Source organism: Chrysochloris asiatica, unplaced genomic scaffold (genome assembly GCF_000296735.1).
Source record: "Chrysochloris asiatica unplaced genomic scaffold, ChrAsi1.0 scaffold00212, whole genome shotgun sequence".
NCBI lineage: Eukaryota > Metazoa > Chordata > Mammalia > Afrosoricida > Chrysochloridae > Chrysochloris > Chrysochloris asiatica.
The window spans coordinates 2,601,782-2,619,341 of NW_006408730.1; the positions used below are offsets into that span (position 1 = coordinate 2,601,782).

At 40.4% G+C, this 17,560-nt stretch overlaps 1 protein-coding gene across 1 annotated transcript in view; it reads right to left on the reverse strand.

Annotated features, from left to right (window-relative positions):
* Positions 1-684: 684 nt before the first annotated feature.
* The window catches only part of LANCL1 (LanC lantibiotic synthetase component C-like 1 (bacterial)), a 44,998-nt gene continuing 28,122 nt past the window's right edge, over positions 685-17,560 (reverse strand). Inside the window, exons 5-10 of the mRNA XM_006872743.1 lie at positions 17,069-17,204; positions 16,244-16,390; positions 9,897-10,079; positions 1,826-2,002; positions 1,331-1,403; positions 685-761 (exon numbers count right to left, since the gene is read on the reverse strand). Of these exons, the coding sequence (XP_006872805.1) occupies positions 685-761; positions 1,331-1,403; positions 1,826-2,002; positions 9,897-10,079; positions 16,244-16,390; positions 17,069-17,204 (793 nt within the window). The remainder of the gene's footprint in view (positions 762-1,330; positions 1,404-1,825; positions 2,003-9,896; positions 10,080-16,243; positions 16,391-17,068; positions 17,205-17,560) is intronic.

The following is a 17,560-nucleotide window of genomic DNA, read 5'->3' on the forward strand; positions in this document are numbered from 1 at the left end:
GTCCCTCATACTAACTGCAAAAATAAACTTACATACGAACTTCCAAAATGTACTAGACTGTTTTAGCAAAAACATTAATCTGTTACTGTTTACTGTGAACCAACCTTCAAGTCAGAATTTTGAAAATAATTGTCACATTTTAGAAGTTTTAGATAAAAAAGCTGGTCATGGAGTCAGAATGCTTTACTAATTACCAACAAAAAGGGGCACATCTGAAAGTATGTTTCTCTCTAAATAGCCATCATGGATTGTGAAATGGTAGCTAGGTTCCTGGCCCCGTCTGCAAAGTGTGAAGTGTTTCTACTGGAAGCACTGTTATGTTTTGTCCCCTTCCATAGTCAACCACTTAGAGAAAAGCAGTGATAAAGCCACCCGACCTCCTGTTGGGAGGAAGACAAATACTGAACAGAAGAGGTGGAGGGCAACATCCCATTAAGACGCATATATTTCTCTTTCACTACATTTAGCTTCACCTAAAGTTAAAATATTTCCTTGGGTACTTTTAAAGAAAAGCAAATGGTAAAGAAAAGGAAGTGAACTAAGGGCAAGTTCAGAAAAAAAATAAACTCAATCAAATACACAGTTTGACCCCATGTTTCAATTTAAAGCAATGAAAGCACTTAGCCCAGGTTTGAATACACAAGAGAGGGTCATGCAGAGACTTGCAGGGTGCATGCTTTTCTTTTAGAGTTCAAACGCAGGGAATTTGGCTTTCATGGGGACTAGCAGGTCCGACAGGAAATAGATTGTTCCAGCCATTCCTGAAGAAAGGGAAAGAGGGAAAACTTATTACACCAGATAGGATGGCTCCAACTTTTCAGTATCAACAATGTAATGCTAAAGGCAATGATTTATGTATACTATCTACCTATTTATATGCGCTGCAGTTCTACATTAGAACAAATCACTCCTGAGACGCCCATCCTCTTTATTCAGCAGGAGGTAGGAAGCAGAGTGGAACCCAATAGTTCAAAAGTCACAGCCCGGCCATTACCATATGTGAGCTCCCTCACCATGGGTCACTTACCTCTGACTCTCAGGCTCATCCTCTGCAACATCAGGGTAATAATGTGTGTATGTTTTTGCTGAGACGATCATGATCATGAAGCATCAGCAAATGCTCAGCATGTGCCTGGCTCCATAAGTAGCAATGACTACTAGTTAGTCTGTGGTGGTATAGGGGCTAACTACTTTTAAAGATTGACTACATTTAGGAAATAAAGAAGCTTAAGAAATGGCTATAAAATTAATTTGATGACAAAATTCAAGTATACTATGTACCGAGTAGATACTAACATTTGAAGGCAAATAAGTAAGGAGTGAAGAGTACCTTCAAAGAGGGAGAAGGGGGTGTCTGGTGTTCTGCATCCGTGTTCTCCATAATCTAAGCACCAGTCAGCAAACTGAAAAGGAGGCCAAGTTAAACCACTGCAGTGATTTCTTCCAAACATTTTCAAAAGTTCACACAGATAAAAAGAGTAAATGCAGAGAAACATATGGTCTGAGAGAGACTATGCAACTTGGAAGAACTTTAACGAGCTCCGTGGGCCACCTAGCTCCAAGTTATCAGACAGAAAGAAACAAGATCATCCTCCATCTTTCTTGGTTTTCCTTCCATAACTGGAAGAGTGCTGGGTCTAATTATGTCCTTAAAAACAAAGAAGTTAATTCAACTGAATGGTTTTGGAAGGCTTTTTATCCCCTTAAATAATGGTTTATCTACAGACTCATGGTTTAAAAAATAAATCAACTAGATGAAGCAGTCAAGAGAGCCTTTTCACAACCTCCCAAGAAGAGAATTCTTGTTGGCAGCTCTGGAGCCTACCTTACAGGCTCTGTACAGGTACTTCATGTCCTGTGTGAGGTTGTACAGCGTCAGGAAGGCGTAGGCATTTCCCGCGGCCCCGTGGCACAGGCCGTATCCTTTCTTCAGCAACCCATATTGCCAGATCACGTCAGCACACTGGCAGGCGTCGTGGAGATACCGTTCTTCTTTGAACACCTGCAGGGGAAGGAACATTCTGTTCTGTTTTAAGGAATTTGAAACAAAGTTCTATGAACATTCTTTCCTGAGGAATAAGTAAAGGCTATGGTAAAAATGGGGTGGATAGAGGAAAGTGGCTTGGCAAGAGAGGATGAGCAATTTAGTGGCATAGAGCTATATGGTGGTGTTGCTATGTGCCGTGAAGTCAATTCCGACTCATAGCGACCCTGTACAGGATTTCCAAGGCTGTAAATCTTTACAGGAGCAGAAAGCCTCATCTTTCTCCCATGGAACAGTTGGTATTTCAAACTGATGACCCCGAGGTTAGCAGCCCGATTTGTAACCACTATGCTACCAGAGCTCCTTATAAAGCTATTCAGTGGTGACAAATTTCTAAATTCACTAGTTTTCTTTTCCTTTTTCAGTAATTGGTCCTGGCCTTGTCTCTCTAGTATAAATTTCATGTATGTATGTGTGTTTGTGCATGTGAGCATCACTAATGAAGCAGCATTATTTAACAAACAACTTGTTATCACTAATCACTTGACAAAGAACACGGGTTACCTTCTTTGGTAACCAGAATGTCCTTCACTAGGAAGTTTCTTCACAAACTGGAGAAGAAACTTTCATTTATTGATGTGCAGACGGATTATAAAACACTGTACTTTGTCAGAAAAACAGAGATAACACCTTTTGTTGACTTCAAAATCTTGATCAAAGACTGGAGATATATTCGTTTTTTTTTTCCTTTAGGTTATGATTTGTAAATTGGGCACTTTTTTTTTTTTTTTTTTAAGGTTTTTACTGTGGATTGAGTGAAAGGTTACAGGGCAGATCATCAGTTGTTTTACATTAAAAAAATCATTCATACACCTTATTTCAATACAATGATTATAATCCCCTCCATGTACCATCAGTTAACAGTATTTCTTTCTATTCACTTTAGCTTTAAAAAAAAAACAAAAACAAAAAAACCCCACTCAGGCATATATAATAATTTACACCTCCAAAGGGCACATTCTGAAAATTTGCCTCCTGACCACCAGCTCTGAGTCCCTCTCTTTCTATGAATCTAGAGTCCTCAGCCGCTCCCCCTCTCTATGACCCCATCTCTGCCTCTGTCTCTGGCGTGGCTGCTTTTCTGAATAAGGTCCCGCATTCTGCTTGTGCGCTTCTCCCTTGATGGTCCTCTGTTTCTATACTGTAAGAGTAACCACTCCCTTGGTTTTGTTACAAAACTTCTACCTTTACAATTTTGATAGTCGGAATTAGTCATGATAACAATTATTCAATATTGAATCAAATAAATTTTATCCTCGTCTCTTTTCACCAGACCCATCTAAACAAAACTATTCAGTGGGGACTTTCTTCGCACCCCCATACTCTTAAACTCCCTCTTGAAACCTTGTAAGCCAGTCACTTCATGCCTGTATCACCCCCTCATTTTAGGTAGCCAACGCCTAAGTTGCCCATCCCTATCTACCTTGTGTACAGAGGGGACAGCACTGATACTTGATGTGAAGACTCCTTCCCTCTCTGTTGGTATTTAGAGTTATTATTTCCATAAATATAGGTCAGGTTCATCAAATTGTAGCAATTTACCCTTGTTTCCTTTATCAATTTTTTTTTTTTTTTTTTGTAATCTTCCTCTAGTCGAGTTCTGATTATCACGTCATTGAGGTTAGGTCAGATGGGTACTGTCTGCAACTTTGGGTGTTCTTGTGCATCTCCCCTTACTTCATATCAGCTGGATGCTTCACTCTCAACTCTAGCTCTTTGTGGCTATGTCCTTGTCCATGGGCTCAAGTGTCCCCAGGTCTCACCACACTTTGGAGCAACCAGCCCTTCCTCTTCTCTCTCTCATCTCCAAGTCAATGGGAGTCAATGGACTGTGGTTGAATTCAGCCCATTTCTTCATTGCTGCCTTTTCCCCTCTTCCACTCACCAGTAGACCAATGTGGTCGCCAGCAAGCTTACATGCCTGTTCATGTGTTCGCTTTGAGTTTTAGTCTTAGAGAGGAGTATGTCCTGAAGGAACTTGATTGTTTGCCTTGATGGCTCCCTGGTGAAAAGCTTGCTTTTGTTTTGGGATTTTCCTGATGATCTTTCTTTGAAGATGTATCTTCTGTTGCTCTAGCTGTTTCAGGCTGGTCTGCTTGTCCTTCCTAGTGGGAATGTCCCATCTCATAAGGTTCTGGTTGGGGGTCAGGATTCAACCTAATGTCCTATACTCTACAAAGGCTTTGCAAGAGGCCTATTTCACTGGGCAAGTTCTAGAACCCTTTTTAGGTGCTCCAATCAGTTATAAAGGAGCTCTGGTAGAGTAATGGTTACGAATTGGACTGCAAACCTCACGGTCAGCAGTTCTAAACTACCAGCTGTTCCATGGGAGAAAGATGAGGCTTTCTGCTCCTGTAAAGATTTACAGCCTCGGAAACCAACTCCACACACATAACAACAACAACAATCAGTTATAGGCTGAAGACAGGCTTACAAGTTTTCTATAATCATGTTTCCCAGCATTCCTTTCTATCCCACTCCAGTATCTATTTTACAATAGTAGGCAAGGGAAACCAACATTCATAAGACAGTCAAGCATATTAGTATTATTTCCCCTCTTCAAACTATGCCTAGATACCTGTATCACAGAGCCCTGTTGTTCCAAGGTTGAGCATGCATTACCATTTACCTCTGGTCCAACTTAGTCCATGCAAACCTGTCTCAGTGTTCCCTTATCTATCTTGTTCTTCCGCATCCTCCCCGTTTTTGTATTGCTGCCACCAACCCCATTGTTGTGGTTACCTTATGTTCCATTAACTCTTCCCTCTATTTAACATAGTCTATTTTATCCTGTAATCTACCTGATCTTCTTACCACCTGGATCTCTGTTCCTCTGTGTTTACCTTCTTTCACACTGTAATTGTTTTGATCAAAGACTGACTTCCCAGATCCTCTGTTCTTATCATTTTATTCTGTTCTTGACTCTTCCATTTGTCAATTGAGTTCAGGGTGATGCTGCCACGCACGTCATTCTCTGGTTGTTGTGGGTTCTTTCTTGTTGCTTCTCAGTCCACAGAACATCCTTTAGGATGTTTTTAATAGCAGGGTTGGCTTTGGCAAAATCCCTCAGCTTCTGTTTATCCTGGAATGTTTTGATTACTCCATCATATTTCATTGACAGCTTTGCTGGGTACAGGATTCTTGGTTGGCAATATTTTTCTTTCAGGGTTTTATATATGTCTCCCTATTGCCGTTTTGCCTGCGTGCTTTCTGTTGAGAGATCCAAGCTTAATCTGATTTGCTTGCCTTTGTATGTTACACTTCTCTTTTCCCTAACTGCTTTTAGTATTCTATCTTTATCTTAGATTTTGGGGAGTTTGATTATTATATGTATGGTGATTGTCTTTTAGAGTCTGTCCTTCCTGGGCTTCACTGAGTATCCTGAATGCTTATCTTTTCACTTTTTGGGAGGGAAATTTTCTTCCAGCAGCTCTTCAACTATCTCCTCTGTGGACTTGTGTGATTCTTCCTGTTCTGAAATGCCGGTAATTCTTAAGTTATGCCTCTTAATGCTGTCCAACATGAATCTTAGGCCTTCTTCAGATTTTTTTATCCTTTTTAGTGCTTGCTCGTCTATCTTAGTAGTGTTGAGAGATTTATCTTCTAGCTCACTAGTTCTGGCTTCTACCTCTTCAATTCTACTCCTTTGCCCTTTCAGCATATTATCCATTTTTGATATTCTATTATTAATTGTTTGGACCTCTTTCTGTAGGTTTTGAATTGTTTCCAATGCTGTATCTATCTTATCTGATTGTTCCTGTAGCACTTTCCTGACTTCTTCCTTATTCTTCTCAGCTCCATTGTATAGTGTTTTGATACATTTTATAATCATTCATTCTTCTGAATTTCTTCTCAGGCATTTCTAAAGCCTGCCCATCTTCCAGCATGGAGTGTAGGTCTATTTCCACCTCATTTGCCTCAGTCACTTTATCTTGTTTCTGGACATGTGCTGATATGGTCATCTATTTCTGTTTCTTGGGCATATTCAGGAATTATCTGTGGCCTTAATACTTACATGGGTGTGTATTTTTGCATTTTTTATGCTTTCTAATTGCTTCCAAGTAGATATGATCATGAGATGGGCTTCCCTTTTCACTGTTCTTTCTGAGAAATTTCAAGATGCCACTGTTGGTCACTGTGACATAACTCAGGATTTAATTTTTGGCCTATTTCCCTTTTAGTCTTCCTGTCCCGCTTTACAATCCCCATTCAGGCCTTTTTCCTAGTGATAAACAGTTCAGGGCCGGCTGTGGCTGTTTTGCATTGCCATTTGGTTTTAAGTGGAAACTGTCACTTTACATTTTGAGGAGGTCTGTGTGCATGCATAGTAGAACACTCTGGGGGTGGGGTGAGGGTGTCCACTGCCTCAGATACACCCTCTGGTCACCAGAATGGAGGTGCACAGACAGTGAGAGACTAATGAACAGATACAAAAAAACCAGATTATTATCCACACCTTTATCTTGACGGTTCTGTTAGGCGTCTGTGGCTGCTCTGATTCTTCCCTGCTTGGTCTCTCCCAAGATGGCATCTTGGGGAGCAGCTGAGTGTCTTGAATTAGAAAGCAATGGATTTCTTGCTTCTGCTATAAATTCTCCAAGCTGTAAGCCTTCCAATCTTCTAAATATTCCTTTATATGTGGTTCAGAGTCCTAGCACCATCTCCTGAGCCTGCCTGGTCCGGTATTCTGTGTTGTTGCTGACGGAGCTCCTCACTGCAATTCTACCCAATCTGCCATCTTGTTTGTTCTTTGGAGATATATTCTCTTGAGTGCAAATTTTTAATACCTACCTGATGTGCTGTAGGATAAGCACTGGGCTTCTTACCGCAAAGTTGGCGGTTGCAACCCAGTAGTCACTCTTCAGAAACCTTAAACAGAGTCGCTATGAGTCAGAACATACTCGATGACACTTAACAACAACTATATCCTAAATACGGAATGGTTTAAAATCAGGGAAGTTGGACATCATGATTGTATCCTTTCTCCATACTTATTCAATCTCTATGCTAAGTAAATAATCTGAGAAACTGTATTATATGAAGAATATGGCATCAGGATTGAAGGAAGACTCATTAGTAACCTGTAATAGACAGTTGATACAACCTTGCTAAAAGTGAAGAGGACTTAAAATACTTACGGATGAAGTCCTAAGATGAGAGCCCTCAGAATGGATTGTACTTCAATATAAAGAAAAGAAAAATCCTCACCATGGGAATAATAAACATCATAATAAATGGAGAAAAGATGGAAGTTCGTGAACATTTCATTTTGCTTGGATTGGAGGAAGACTTATGAATAATGTGCAATATGCAGATGATACAATCTTGCTTGCTGGAAGCAAAGAGGGCTTACAAGTGCTTACTGATGAAGATCAGAGAAAATAGCCTTTGTATGAACTGAACTTCAATGTAAAGAAAACAAAACCCCTCATAACCAGACCAATAAATAACATCATGATAAATGGAAAAAGATAGCAATTGTCAAAAACTTCAGTTTGCTCGGATCCACAATCAATGCTTATGGAAGCAGCAGTTAAGAAATCAACCTATATATTGCATTTGGCAAATCTGCTGTGCAAGACCTCTTTAAAGTATTCAAGGGCAAAGATGCCAGTTTGAGGACTAAGGTGTACCTGACCCAAGCCATGGTATTTTCAATAACCTCATATGCATGTGAAAGTTGAACAATGAATAAGGAAGAGCGTAAAAGAACCAATGCATTTGAATTACGGTGTTGGCAAAGAATACTGAAAATCACATGGACTGCCAGAAGAATAAACAAATCAATTTGTCTTTGAAGAAGTCCAGCCAGAATGCTCCTTAGAAGGGAGGATGGCAAGACGTCATCTCTCAGACTTTGGACATATTATCAGGAGGGACCAATCCCTGGAGAAGGACATCATGTTTGGAAAAGTGGGAGGTTAGTGATAAAGAAGACGACCCTCAACAAGATGAACTAACACAAAGGCAGCAACAATGGGCACAAACATAACAATTGTGAGGATGGGGCTGGAGCAGGAAGTATGATGCACAGGATTGTTATAAGTTGGAACTGACTCCACAGCGTCTACAACAACATCCTTCAAAGTAAATACAGCAGTTTAACTTTTATTATAGCTAGCACCTGTTGGAATTAATGGGTTTGACAGTCTGATCAGACCCATCAGCTCCTTACTTAAGTTGTTTTTGAGGACAGGGCACTGTTTTACTCTGTTTTGTATGAGCTAACTAAACAGTACTTTCCAACAAACAGCATCTCTGTCTCTATATCTCACTGTTTTTTATTTTTATTTTTTTAAGCTTTTATTTGTGAATTGAGTGATAGTTTACATGGAAGAACATTGGTTTTGCACTCATCCTGTCTTATTTCATTTCATTGCAATGATTATAATCCCCTCCATGCATCATCATTTAACAGTATTTGCTTCTATTCTTTTTTTTTTTTTCGGATGTACACAAAAACATTCAGGAATACATAATCATTTAAACAAACAAAGGGCACATTCTACAAGCCTACCTCCTGGTCCCCAGCACACAACCTTTCTCTTTCCATAAGTCTGGAGTCCTCATCTCTGCCTCCATTTCTGTTGTCGCTGCTTATCTGGATAGGGTACCACATTCCACTAGTGCTCTTTTCCCTTGATAGTACTAGGGTCCTCTCTTCCTGGACTATAAGATTAACTACTCTCTCTTTATGCTATACAAATTTTACCTTTACAGTTGTGACCATTGCAATTAGTCACGATAACAATTACTCACTAGTGAATCAAATGAATCTTATCCCCAGCTCCTTTCATCAGACTCATCTAGACAAGATGAAAACTATTCAGTGGGGATTCTACCTTTCTGTACACACTCTGAAACTAAACTCCCTCTTGAAAACTTGTAAGTCAGCCACTTCATGCCTTTATAGCCTCTCTCTTCCCTCCCTCACCCCCAACACACACATTTTAGGTAGCCAATGTACACTTGCTTCCTTATCAAATTTATCTTCCTTGAGTTGAGTTCTGATCAAGCCATCAAAGCTAGGTCAAGTGGGTACTATCTGCAAGTTTGGGCATTCTTGTACGTTTCCCCTCACTTCATATCAGCTGGATGCTTCACGCTCAGCTCTAGCCCCCATGGCTAGGTCCTTGTCCATGGGCTTAGGAGTCCTTCCTCAGTTTTTGACAGTGTTTTTATTATCTTCAAGTTTCTGAAATGTAGACTTTGACACACTAAAACTTTATTTAGGCTATCAAATTCCAGTGCATATATCCAATCTGTAGATTTGTCATTTATAGATTCTATACCTTAGGTATCAAAAAATCTGATTTTTCATTTTTAATTGAGCTTTTGACATATTTTAAAATACATCTTAGAGACAGAGGCAATGATGTGGACAGATGGAGCAGCTGGGGACACTGGACTCAGGGATGGAGGGGGCTGTGTGCTGATGGCTGGGGGTGGGGGTGAGCAGGCCTTTGGTTATTTGATGATGCATGGAGGGTATTGTGATCATTGCAATGAAACGAAATACGATAGGATGAATGTAAAACTGATGTTCTCCCATGTAAAGCTACATAATTCACAATAAAAAAAAAAAAAATCTCTTGGCTCAGACATAGTTGTTATACCCTTGGCTACTCTTACATGTCAATGAACAATGAAGTATTTTACTATTTAATGAAATAATGTCCACTTTTGGTATAGATGGATACTGTAAAATGAATTAGAATCCATTTACCAACATGATCTTAGGCCCAACAAGTGATTTATTTATTGCTCCTTTCAGAATTATGCTATCAGAATAATTTTACACAGCTGTATTACATTTTCCAGTTTATTTCTACAGTGAGAACACACACACTACCTTATAGGCCTGGATCAACATGTAGATTACTCCAGGAGCTCCGTGGCACCAATGGACAAGCAGATCCCGACTGTCATCCACGCATGGAGGGTAATTACCAGACGGGAATTTCAGCTGGCAGACGTAATCTATGCTGGGCTTCACCAAACTCTGTAACTTGGCTTGGCTCACCTGAAGGCTGGGCTAAAAAGAGAAAGGGTTACTAGTTTTGAAGCACATAGGCCTTCTTAGGCCTCAGGGATGAGTCTTGGACACAGCAGAAAGCATGACCAAAAGGAATTGGAAGCCACTAAGAGCTATCAGATTTCATCCAATTTCTTCACCTAAATGTTTCATTTCCATGGTTTGAGGTTTCATTTTGCAGTTTCAAATAATGGGACAAATGAAAATTTAGTGAAGTTAATCCTTGGGACCTGCTGATGTATAATGTTACTTTTCATTATTTGTTTTTATCTCCATGCATATACTAAATGATCTTCCTGAGTCACTGGTAAGGTTTCAATATTGAAAGCAAGCTTTAGGGTCAGAAAGCATGAGGTAAACTAAACACAGCCTTCATTATTCTACTGAAAACAGTGGTAGTTGATGTTTCCATGGAAGAGGACAGAGAGGGGTGGACAGTGGCATGTACAGAGAGCTCAGATACTGGTGATTTGTACAGGTACTGAATGTGCACTAAATTCTTTACCCAAAGAATACAGTTCAGGCTTAATTTAAAAATTAGAGTAGAATGAGTGGATTTTCCTCAGGCTTGCAGGAATTATCCAACCTGGTCTAAAAAGAATATTGTTTTATTTTACATAGACACATGTTGTGATTGTTGTTACGTGCCACTGAGTCATTTCTGACTCAGAGTGACCCTGTAGAGGATTTCTAAGGAGCAGCTCTGCAGTCCAGTGTGGATCCTACAGCACCATACCAGAAGTCCACATAGATGCAGAGGTGCCTACTCTAGTAGACTTTCGGGACTATAAAGAAAGTCATTTCATATAGATAATAAAATGCAAATGGAAAAATCAGGACTTGGGTTTTCAGATTCCTTGTTACAGTGAATAAAGAGATGGGAGGAAAAGACAGCTCCTGATGACCTATTTTACGGAGAGGCCAATGAGGCTGCCCGGCCACTTACCGGGGTGACTCCAACTCACCTGGAAACTTAAGACAGAAACTCTCCTTTCATCAATACTGAAGAAACCACCTTTACTTTATGAAATATGAGACATTGAAGCAATGCGCAAGAAAACGGAAGAAATTCAAGTCTGAATTGTCAAAAGCCCTCTTCAGTAAAACTATCTACTTGAGAAGTGGAGAATGAAGACACTGGTCTCTTACTGACACTAACACTCCAAGTGTGACTTTCCATCCAACAGCAGAACAACCTGGATGGTTTCAGCTTTACTGTCATTGTTAACATTAGCCAGGAGGACTGTCATTGATTATTTTTATAGCTAGTTACTAAACCAGCTGGTAGTAGAGGATAGGCACGCTTTCATGATGAATATACTAATCAAACATGTTTCTTTTTTCCAAATTGTGTTCTGCTGCCATTAAAATGGACTTTTTCTTGCCATGAATTGCATTCTTCCTCTTTTCTTGTGCTTTAGGTAGAAGTTTACAAAGTGAATTCGTTTTCCAATCAATAATTCACACAGGAATTGCTTTGTGACACTGGATATAACCCCTACAATGTTTCAGCACTCTCCCCACATCCTCATTTGTTCCCCAGTTCCATTCGTCCACCCCCAGCATACCTCCTCCCATTTTTTAATAAAGAATATATATTGTGCTGTTGCTGGGTGGAGTGTTCTATATGTTTTTGAGACCAAAATGGTTGATTGTAATGTTTAGCTCTTCTCTCTTCTTTGCTTAGTTTTTTTCTACTCGTTCTGTCCTTTATCAAGAGTAGTGTATTAAAGTCTCCAACCCTGTACAGGGTGGCTATGAGTCAGAACCGACTCCACGGCATGTAACCACCACCACCACTATAATTATGGGTCCTGGTGTGGCGCTTTGGGTGAATGCATCAGACTGCAACGTCTTTTGAACTGCAAGGTTCAAACTCACCATACAGGGTCACTCTGCATTGGAATCAATTCAACAGCACTTCACAACAACTGTACTTATGAAGGAGCCTTAATAGTGTAGTGGATTACTAGTGGACCTGTTAACTGCAAGGTCAGCAGTCCAAATCTACCTGTTGCTCCGTGAGAGAAAGACAAGGCTTTCTGCTCCCATAAAGATTTACAGCCTCAAATTAATAATGAGTCGGAGCCAACTCAGTGGCACACAACTACCACCACCACCACCCACTATAATTAGGAAGGAGTTCTGGTGCATACTGGGTTAGGTGTTGCGCTGCTAACAGTAAGGTCAGTAAGTTCAAATCCAACAGCCAATCCTAGGGAGAAAGATGAGATTTTCTGCTAAGTAAAGGTTTACACGGTTGCTAAGATTTAAAACGGACCTGAAAGAACACTGCCACTATAATTACACGGCAGCTCAATGACTCTAGAGGATAAGTTCTGGACTGTGAACCCCAAGGTCAGTGGTTCCAGCCCACCAGCTGCTCCATGGGAGAGAGATGAGGCTTTCTGCTCCTGCAAATATTTGTTATTGTTGTTATGTGCTGTGGAGTCAGTTCCAACTCACAGCGACCCTGCATAGGGTTTCCGAGGCTATAAATCTTTACGGGAGCAGAAAGCCTCATCTTTCTCCCGCGGAACAGCTGGTAGTTTCAAACTGCTGTCCCTGAGGTTCGCAACCCGATTCATAAGCACTACGCTACCAGAGCTCCTTATATTTACAGCCTCGGAAACATTACTGGGTTGCTATGAATTAGAACTGACTCAACAGCATTTAACAACAATAACAACTGTAATTGTGGCAATTGTGAATTTCTCTTTTCAATTCTATTAAAGTTTGAATTATTCATTCTAAGGGTGCATATCTATTATGGGTATGTTCTTTTGCTTGATTGACCTTTTAGTCATTATTTAAGGAAACTTCAAAAAGTTCACAGAAAAATGGAATTGTCACCTAACAGAATTTTTACATGAACCTATAGAAGCTTCCTTGTTTCTTATGCTGGTTTTTGCCTTAAAGCAGTTTATCAGAAATTAATAATGTCATGCTTGTTCCTTTGTGATGGCCATTTGCTTGATATGTTTTTCTTTTTCTTTTTAACTTTCTTCTATCTTTGTGTTTAACATGTGTGTCTTGTATACAACATATTGATCATACAGATAAGTTATTTTTAAAATCCATTCTGCCACTCTCTTTCTCTTGATTGCTGCATTTAAATCATTTAACACTTAGTGGGATTATTGATAGAGATTTACTGCTGTCATTTTGTTTTTGTGTGCATGTGTGATGTGGATACTTTCTTTATTCTGTTTAATCTTCTGTGTTCATTTTGCTTATGAATTTTCATTTCCTTTGATGATACTGATTTTGTGTTTACTGAGACTTCATGATTTTTTTCTTTTTTATTCTGATGAGCAGGTATTTTCTTTGTGGTTACCCTATAATTTACCTTTATATTTCCAAGTTTAAAAATCTTTTCTTTCTTGAAAGTGCCTTGACTTCCTTTCTATATGAAAGTTCCACACAACTTCACCATTTCCCCCTCCTTTTGTGTTTGGAAGTTGTCATTTAAAGATTGACATCTCTGCTTCCCTGTTTTCAGTCTTGTAGCTTTTCATTTTGAGAACTCTTTATCTGAGTTAGCATCTGGCTGATGTTGTCCTGTATGTTAATCTCAGGCTGTTGTCTGATGCTGTTGATTCTCTGTCCAAAAGGCTCCGTTTAATATTTCTTGTCAGGTTGGTTTGGTTTTTATAAAGTCCCATCATTTCTGTTGATATGGAACATCCTAGCTTTACCACTATATTTGAGAGACAATCTTCTGGATAGATACTTCTTAGATGGTAGTTTTTTATTTTCAGAGTTTTATATATGTCGTCTCATTGCCTTCTTGCCTACATGGTTTCTCCAGAGAAATCCTGAGTTGCTCTCAGGATTCTTTCTTTGTCTTTATTTTGGAAAGTCTGATTATGATATGTTTCAGTGATTCATTCTTTTTTTATTTATTCCTCAAAGAAATTGGTGCCAAGGGATTTATCAACTATTTTGCTGATTTTGTTTTCCATTGAATTTAATTATACTTCTATGTCTTTCCACTGAGTTCTTTATTTTGAAATTTTACTGTTCATACTCTGGATTTCTAGTTACTATTTCTGTATGGTTTCTAATTATTGATTTTGTCATATTGTTCTTATATTGCTTTCTTGAATTCTTCTAGTTTTGTCTGTTTACTTTGGTATTTTCTTGGTCTGCTGGAGATGCCTCATGGAGTTCTTCTAAATTCCTTGCCAGAAGATTGTGTGGCCCTTATTTTGGTAATTAGCTTGAGCCACCTTGTTCTGCTTCGTATGATTTGATATTGCCTGCTATTTCTGAGGTAGTAAGGTCTTATGACTGTATGTCTGCTTGCTTTGTCTTGCTACTGTTTTATTTTGATAAGTCCAGGTGGGCAGTGCAGACACGCTATACTGGTTGCCAGTCAGGCTGCATCAGAGCACTCAATCCCTTCGGATGGGTGGTGCAGCTGCTGGCAGGCAGTGTGAGCACAGGGCTCTGCTCACTGGTTGTCCAGAGAGGGTTAAGGCCAAGCTGAGCAGTTGTGGGCAGGGGAGTGTGAATGAGTGCTCTGAGGGGAGAAGGGTAGATGGTGGGCTCCCAGGAGCTTAGGAATATGCTCTCCATCTAGTTGATTTGGAGGGGTGGGTGATGGGCTGGGGAGGTTGGTTGGTGTGTGAGTGTGAAGGAGCATGGGTAATACCACCCACAGGGTTGGGCAGTGGGAAATGAGTGTGTGAACCTGCAGGGGTGTGCAGCCTTCTGTCTGGTGGGGGAACTAGGTGGGTGCTAAGTGGATAAGTGCACAGTTGCTGCTGCTTGCTGGCTTGTGAGGGGCGTCTGAGGGAGGTGGTAACTGGCGGGCAAGTGAGCTGGTAACTGCTGTTCATTACTAAGTCAGAGGGAGTGATGGGCAAGTGGGTGTGCTGCCAACCAAGTGAGAGTAAGGGGAGGTGCTGCCTGAAGTCCAGCTGGGTCTGGGGCCTTGGTTTACACTCTGAACCTATTGCTTCTTGTGTGTCAGCCCCCCTAATGGTCAGGGCCTGCCACTCCCTCTGGACCCTGGCTCTCTCCCTATTCTGTGAACACCAGGATCCCTGGAACTCTTGTCCTCCTTCCTGTGCTTCCCCTTCTTAGGTCCAGAGGATGTTCCACTCATCTTGCTTCCTCTGGGTGTGTCTACAGTTTCTCTCTTACTGGGAATGCTGTGAAACCTTCCTGTGCTACTTCCCGGGTACCACTGGCTTTGTCTCAGGATGCCCAGGCTGAGCTGGTGCAGCTGCCAAAAGAACTCCTCCACTCAGTATCACTACTTGTTTGCTGCGTTCCTTCAGTTTCTTCATGTGGTCAGTGGTGGTGGGTGGTGTTTGTTTCTAATTTTTAGCCTTCCATCTGATGTTCAGGCTTCGTTGTTTGTCATCTTCCTCTATTTTACTTGGTTTCTCAGGTGTTCGTTGTGCAAGGACAGGGTGGTGTGCTGACTAAGCTACCATCTTGACCTCTCCTGTGAATTCTTGTTCTAAGTAACAATTTCTCCTTAAAGAACTTAGTTAGCTTCTTAAAATGATGTTCTTATAAGAAGCTCTCTTATGACCCACCATGCCAAGTTATGTTTGTTGTGGCAAATTCTTTCTGTCCTTAGCCTACCCAACTTTGGTTGGTGTCTCTCAATAGTATTAGATCCTAGGAGTTGTTGGTATAGCAAATTCAGCTATTTTTCAGGTAAGTTACACAAAATTCACTAAAGCTCCCTCAGCCTTGCCCTCTAAGCCAGCTTGAAGAACCTGCGCTCATTTGCTTTCTATTGATTTTGTTTTCACTCCTGGAATATGTTTCAGTGGGATGTGCTGTATAATGAGGAAAAATATTCTCAATTCAAAACATTTGCTGAGAGAGAAGAAAAGAAGGGCTGGAGGCATTTCTTATAGAATTCTAGGTCAAAGTATTTTCAGTTTGCACAAAAGCCTCTAGGTAGCTAAGTATGGTTGGCTACAAATTAAATGTCATCTCCAAGCACTGTGCCTTTTATGTATATACACTTTAAAATTCACATTGGGAACTCTGACTGCTGTTTATCTAGGATGGTTACAATAAGGAGAGTGATGCAGGGGTTGGCAGAGAAAATAAAACAGAGCTGGAACATTTATCTTTTCACCAAGACAGTATACTCAGGAAGCACATTTCAAAGTTTCACCCTAATCACTCCTTACCTGCATCAGGAAGTAATAAATTCCTGCTAGGCCATGAGCAGCCCCCACGTAATATTCCTGGTACCATTCATACATCAGTGGTGTCTTTGCTGTGAAATTTCTCTTTCTAGCCAGGTTTTCTCCAGAGGTTAAAATTGTCTCACAAATCTACAGGGAGGAAACCGACACAAATAATGAATGAGAGAATTAGAAAACAAAACTTCCCAGTGGAGGTAAGGAACGTTTTTCTATAAGGAATACGATGAATTAGATACCAATTCACAGTGATGGATGGCACAGTTTAATTCTGCACTCAGAGAATGGATGCAACTGTATTCTGCCTGAAAGAGGGAGGGTTTGGACCATTTGAACCCTGCACCTGTTAAGGGAAGCTCTGGTAGCATAGTGGTTACGAGTTGGGCTGCTAATAAGCTCAAGGTCAGAAGTTCAAAACTACCAGCTGTTTTGCAGGAGAAAGATGAGGCTTTCTGCTTCCATAAAGATTTACAGCCTCAGAAACCCTGTGCAGGGTCGCTATGAGTTGAAAACGACTCCACAGTGCATAACCACTGCTTCCATCACCTGTTAAAGGAGAGGATAATTCCTTCCGGCATCTAGTAGAAATCTGGCATTGTTTTTCTTCTGAAAGGGTATGTAAACTCTCCAATAGAGCCGGCTGGACTTCTTAGACTCACTCCCTAACTTGCTTATGACAGCACGCAGGAAGAAGCTATTGGTTCTTTGTTAGGTGTGACTTTTTGAGGTTAAGATACAGATTCCAGCTACTGAGAAAATAAAAACAATAGTGCAAGCAGACAGTAAGTGGGGTCCTACAAAATCCTGTACCTGCTGAATATGACTTTGAGGAATCTTTTCCTCTCCAAAGTGCTTATTCACAAAAAGCAGTGCATAGATGTAGCCCATTCGTCCATACAGCATTTCATTCGGAGCATGGGGATCAATCTTATTTAGATGAATCAATCTGTGATAAAGAATACATGCCTAAGGTAATTCAAAAGAAACTAGGAGTGCTACACAAGTACATTTACAAAACATATATACACACATACACATACCTGCAGTGCCACACGAGGGATCTTCAATATACATACATACTTAAAGACACATATGATTTTTCCTTTTATTAAGTGGGCTGGCCCAGACTGCAAAAGGTAGTTAGGGTTCAAAGATTTGTCCTTGCTAAATTTCTTAAGTTTACAACAGAAGTGCCAAATAAGAAACTCAAGAATGAATGATTTCAGATGGATGTCTAAGACTGTCCAATGCCTTCCTAGTTCCTCACAGAGGCATGACCCATGCTACTTCAGCAGTATTGGC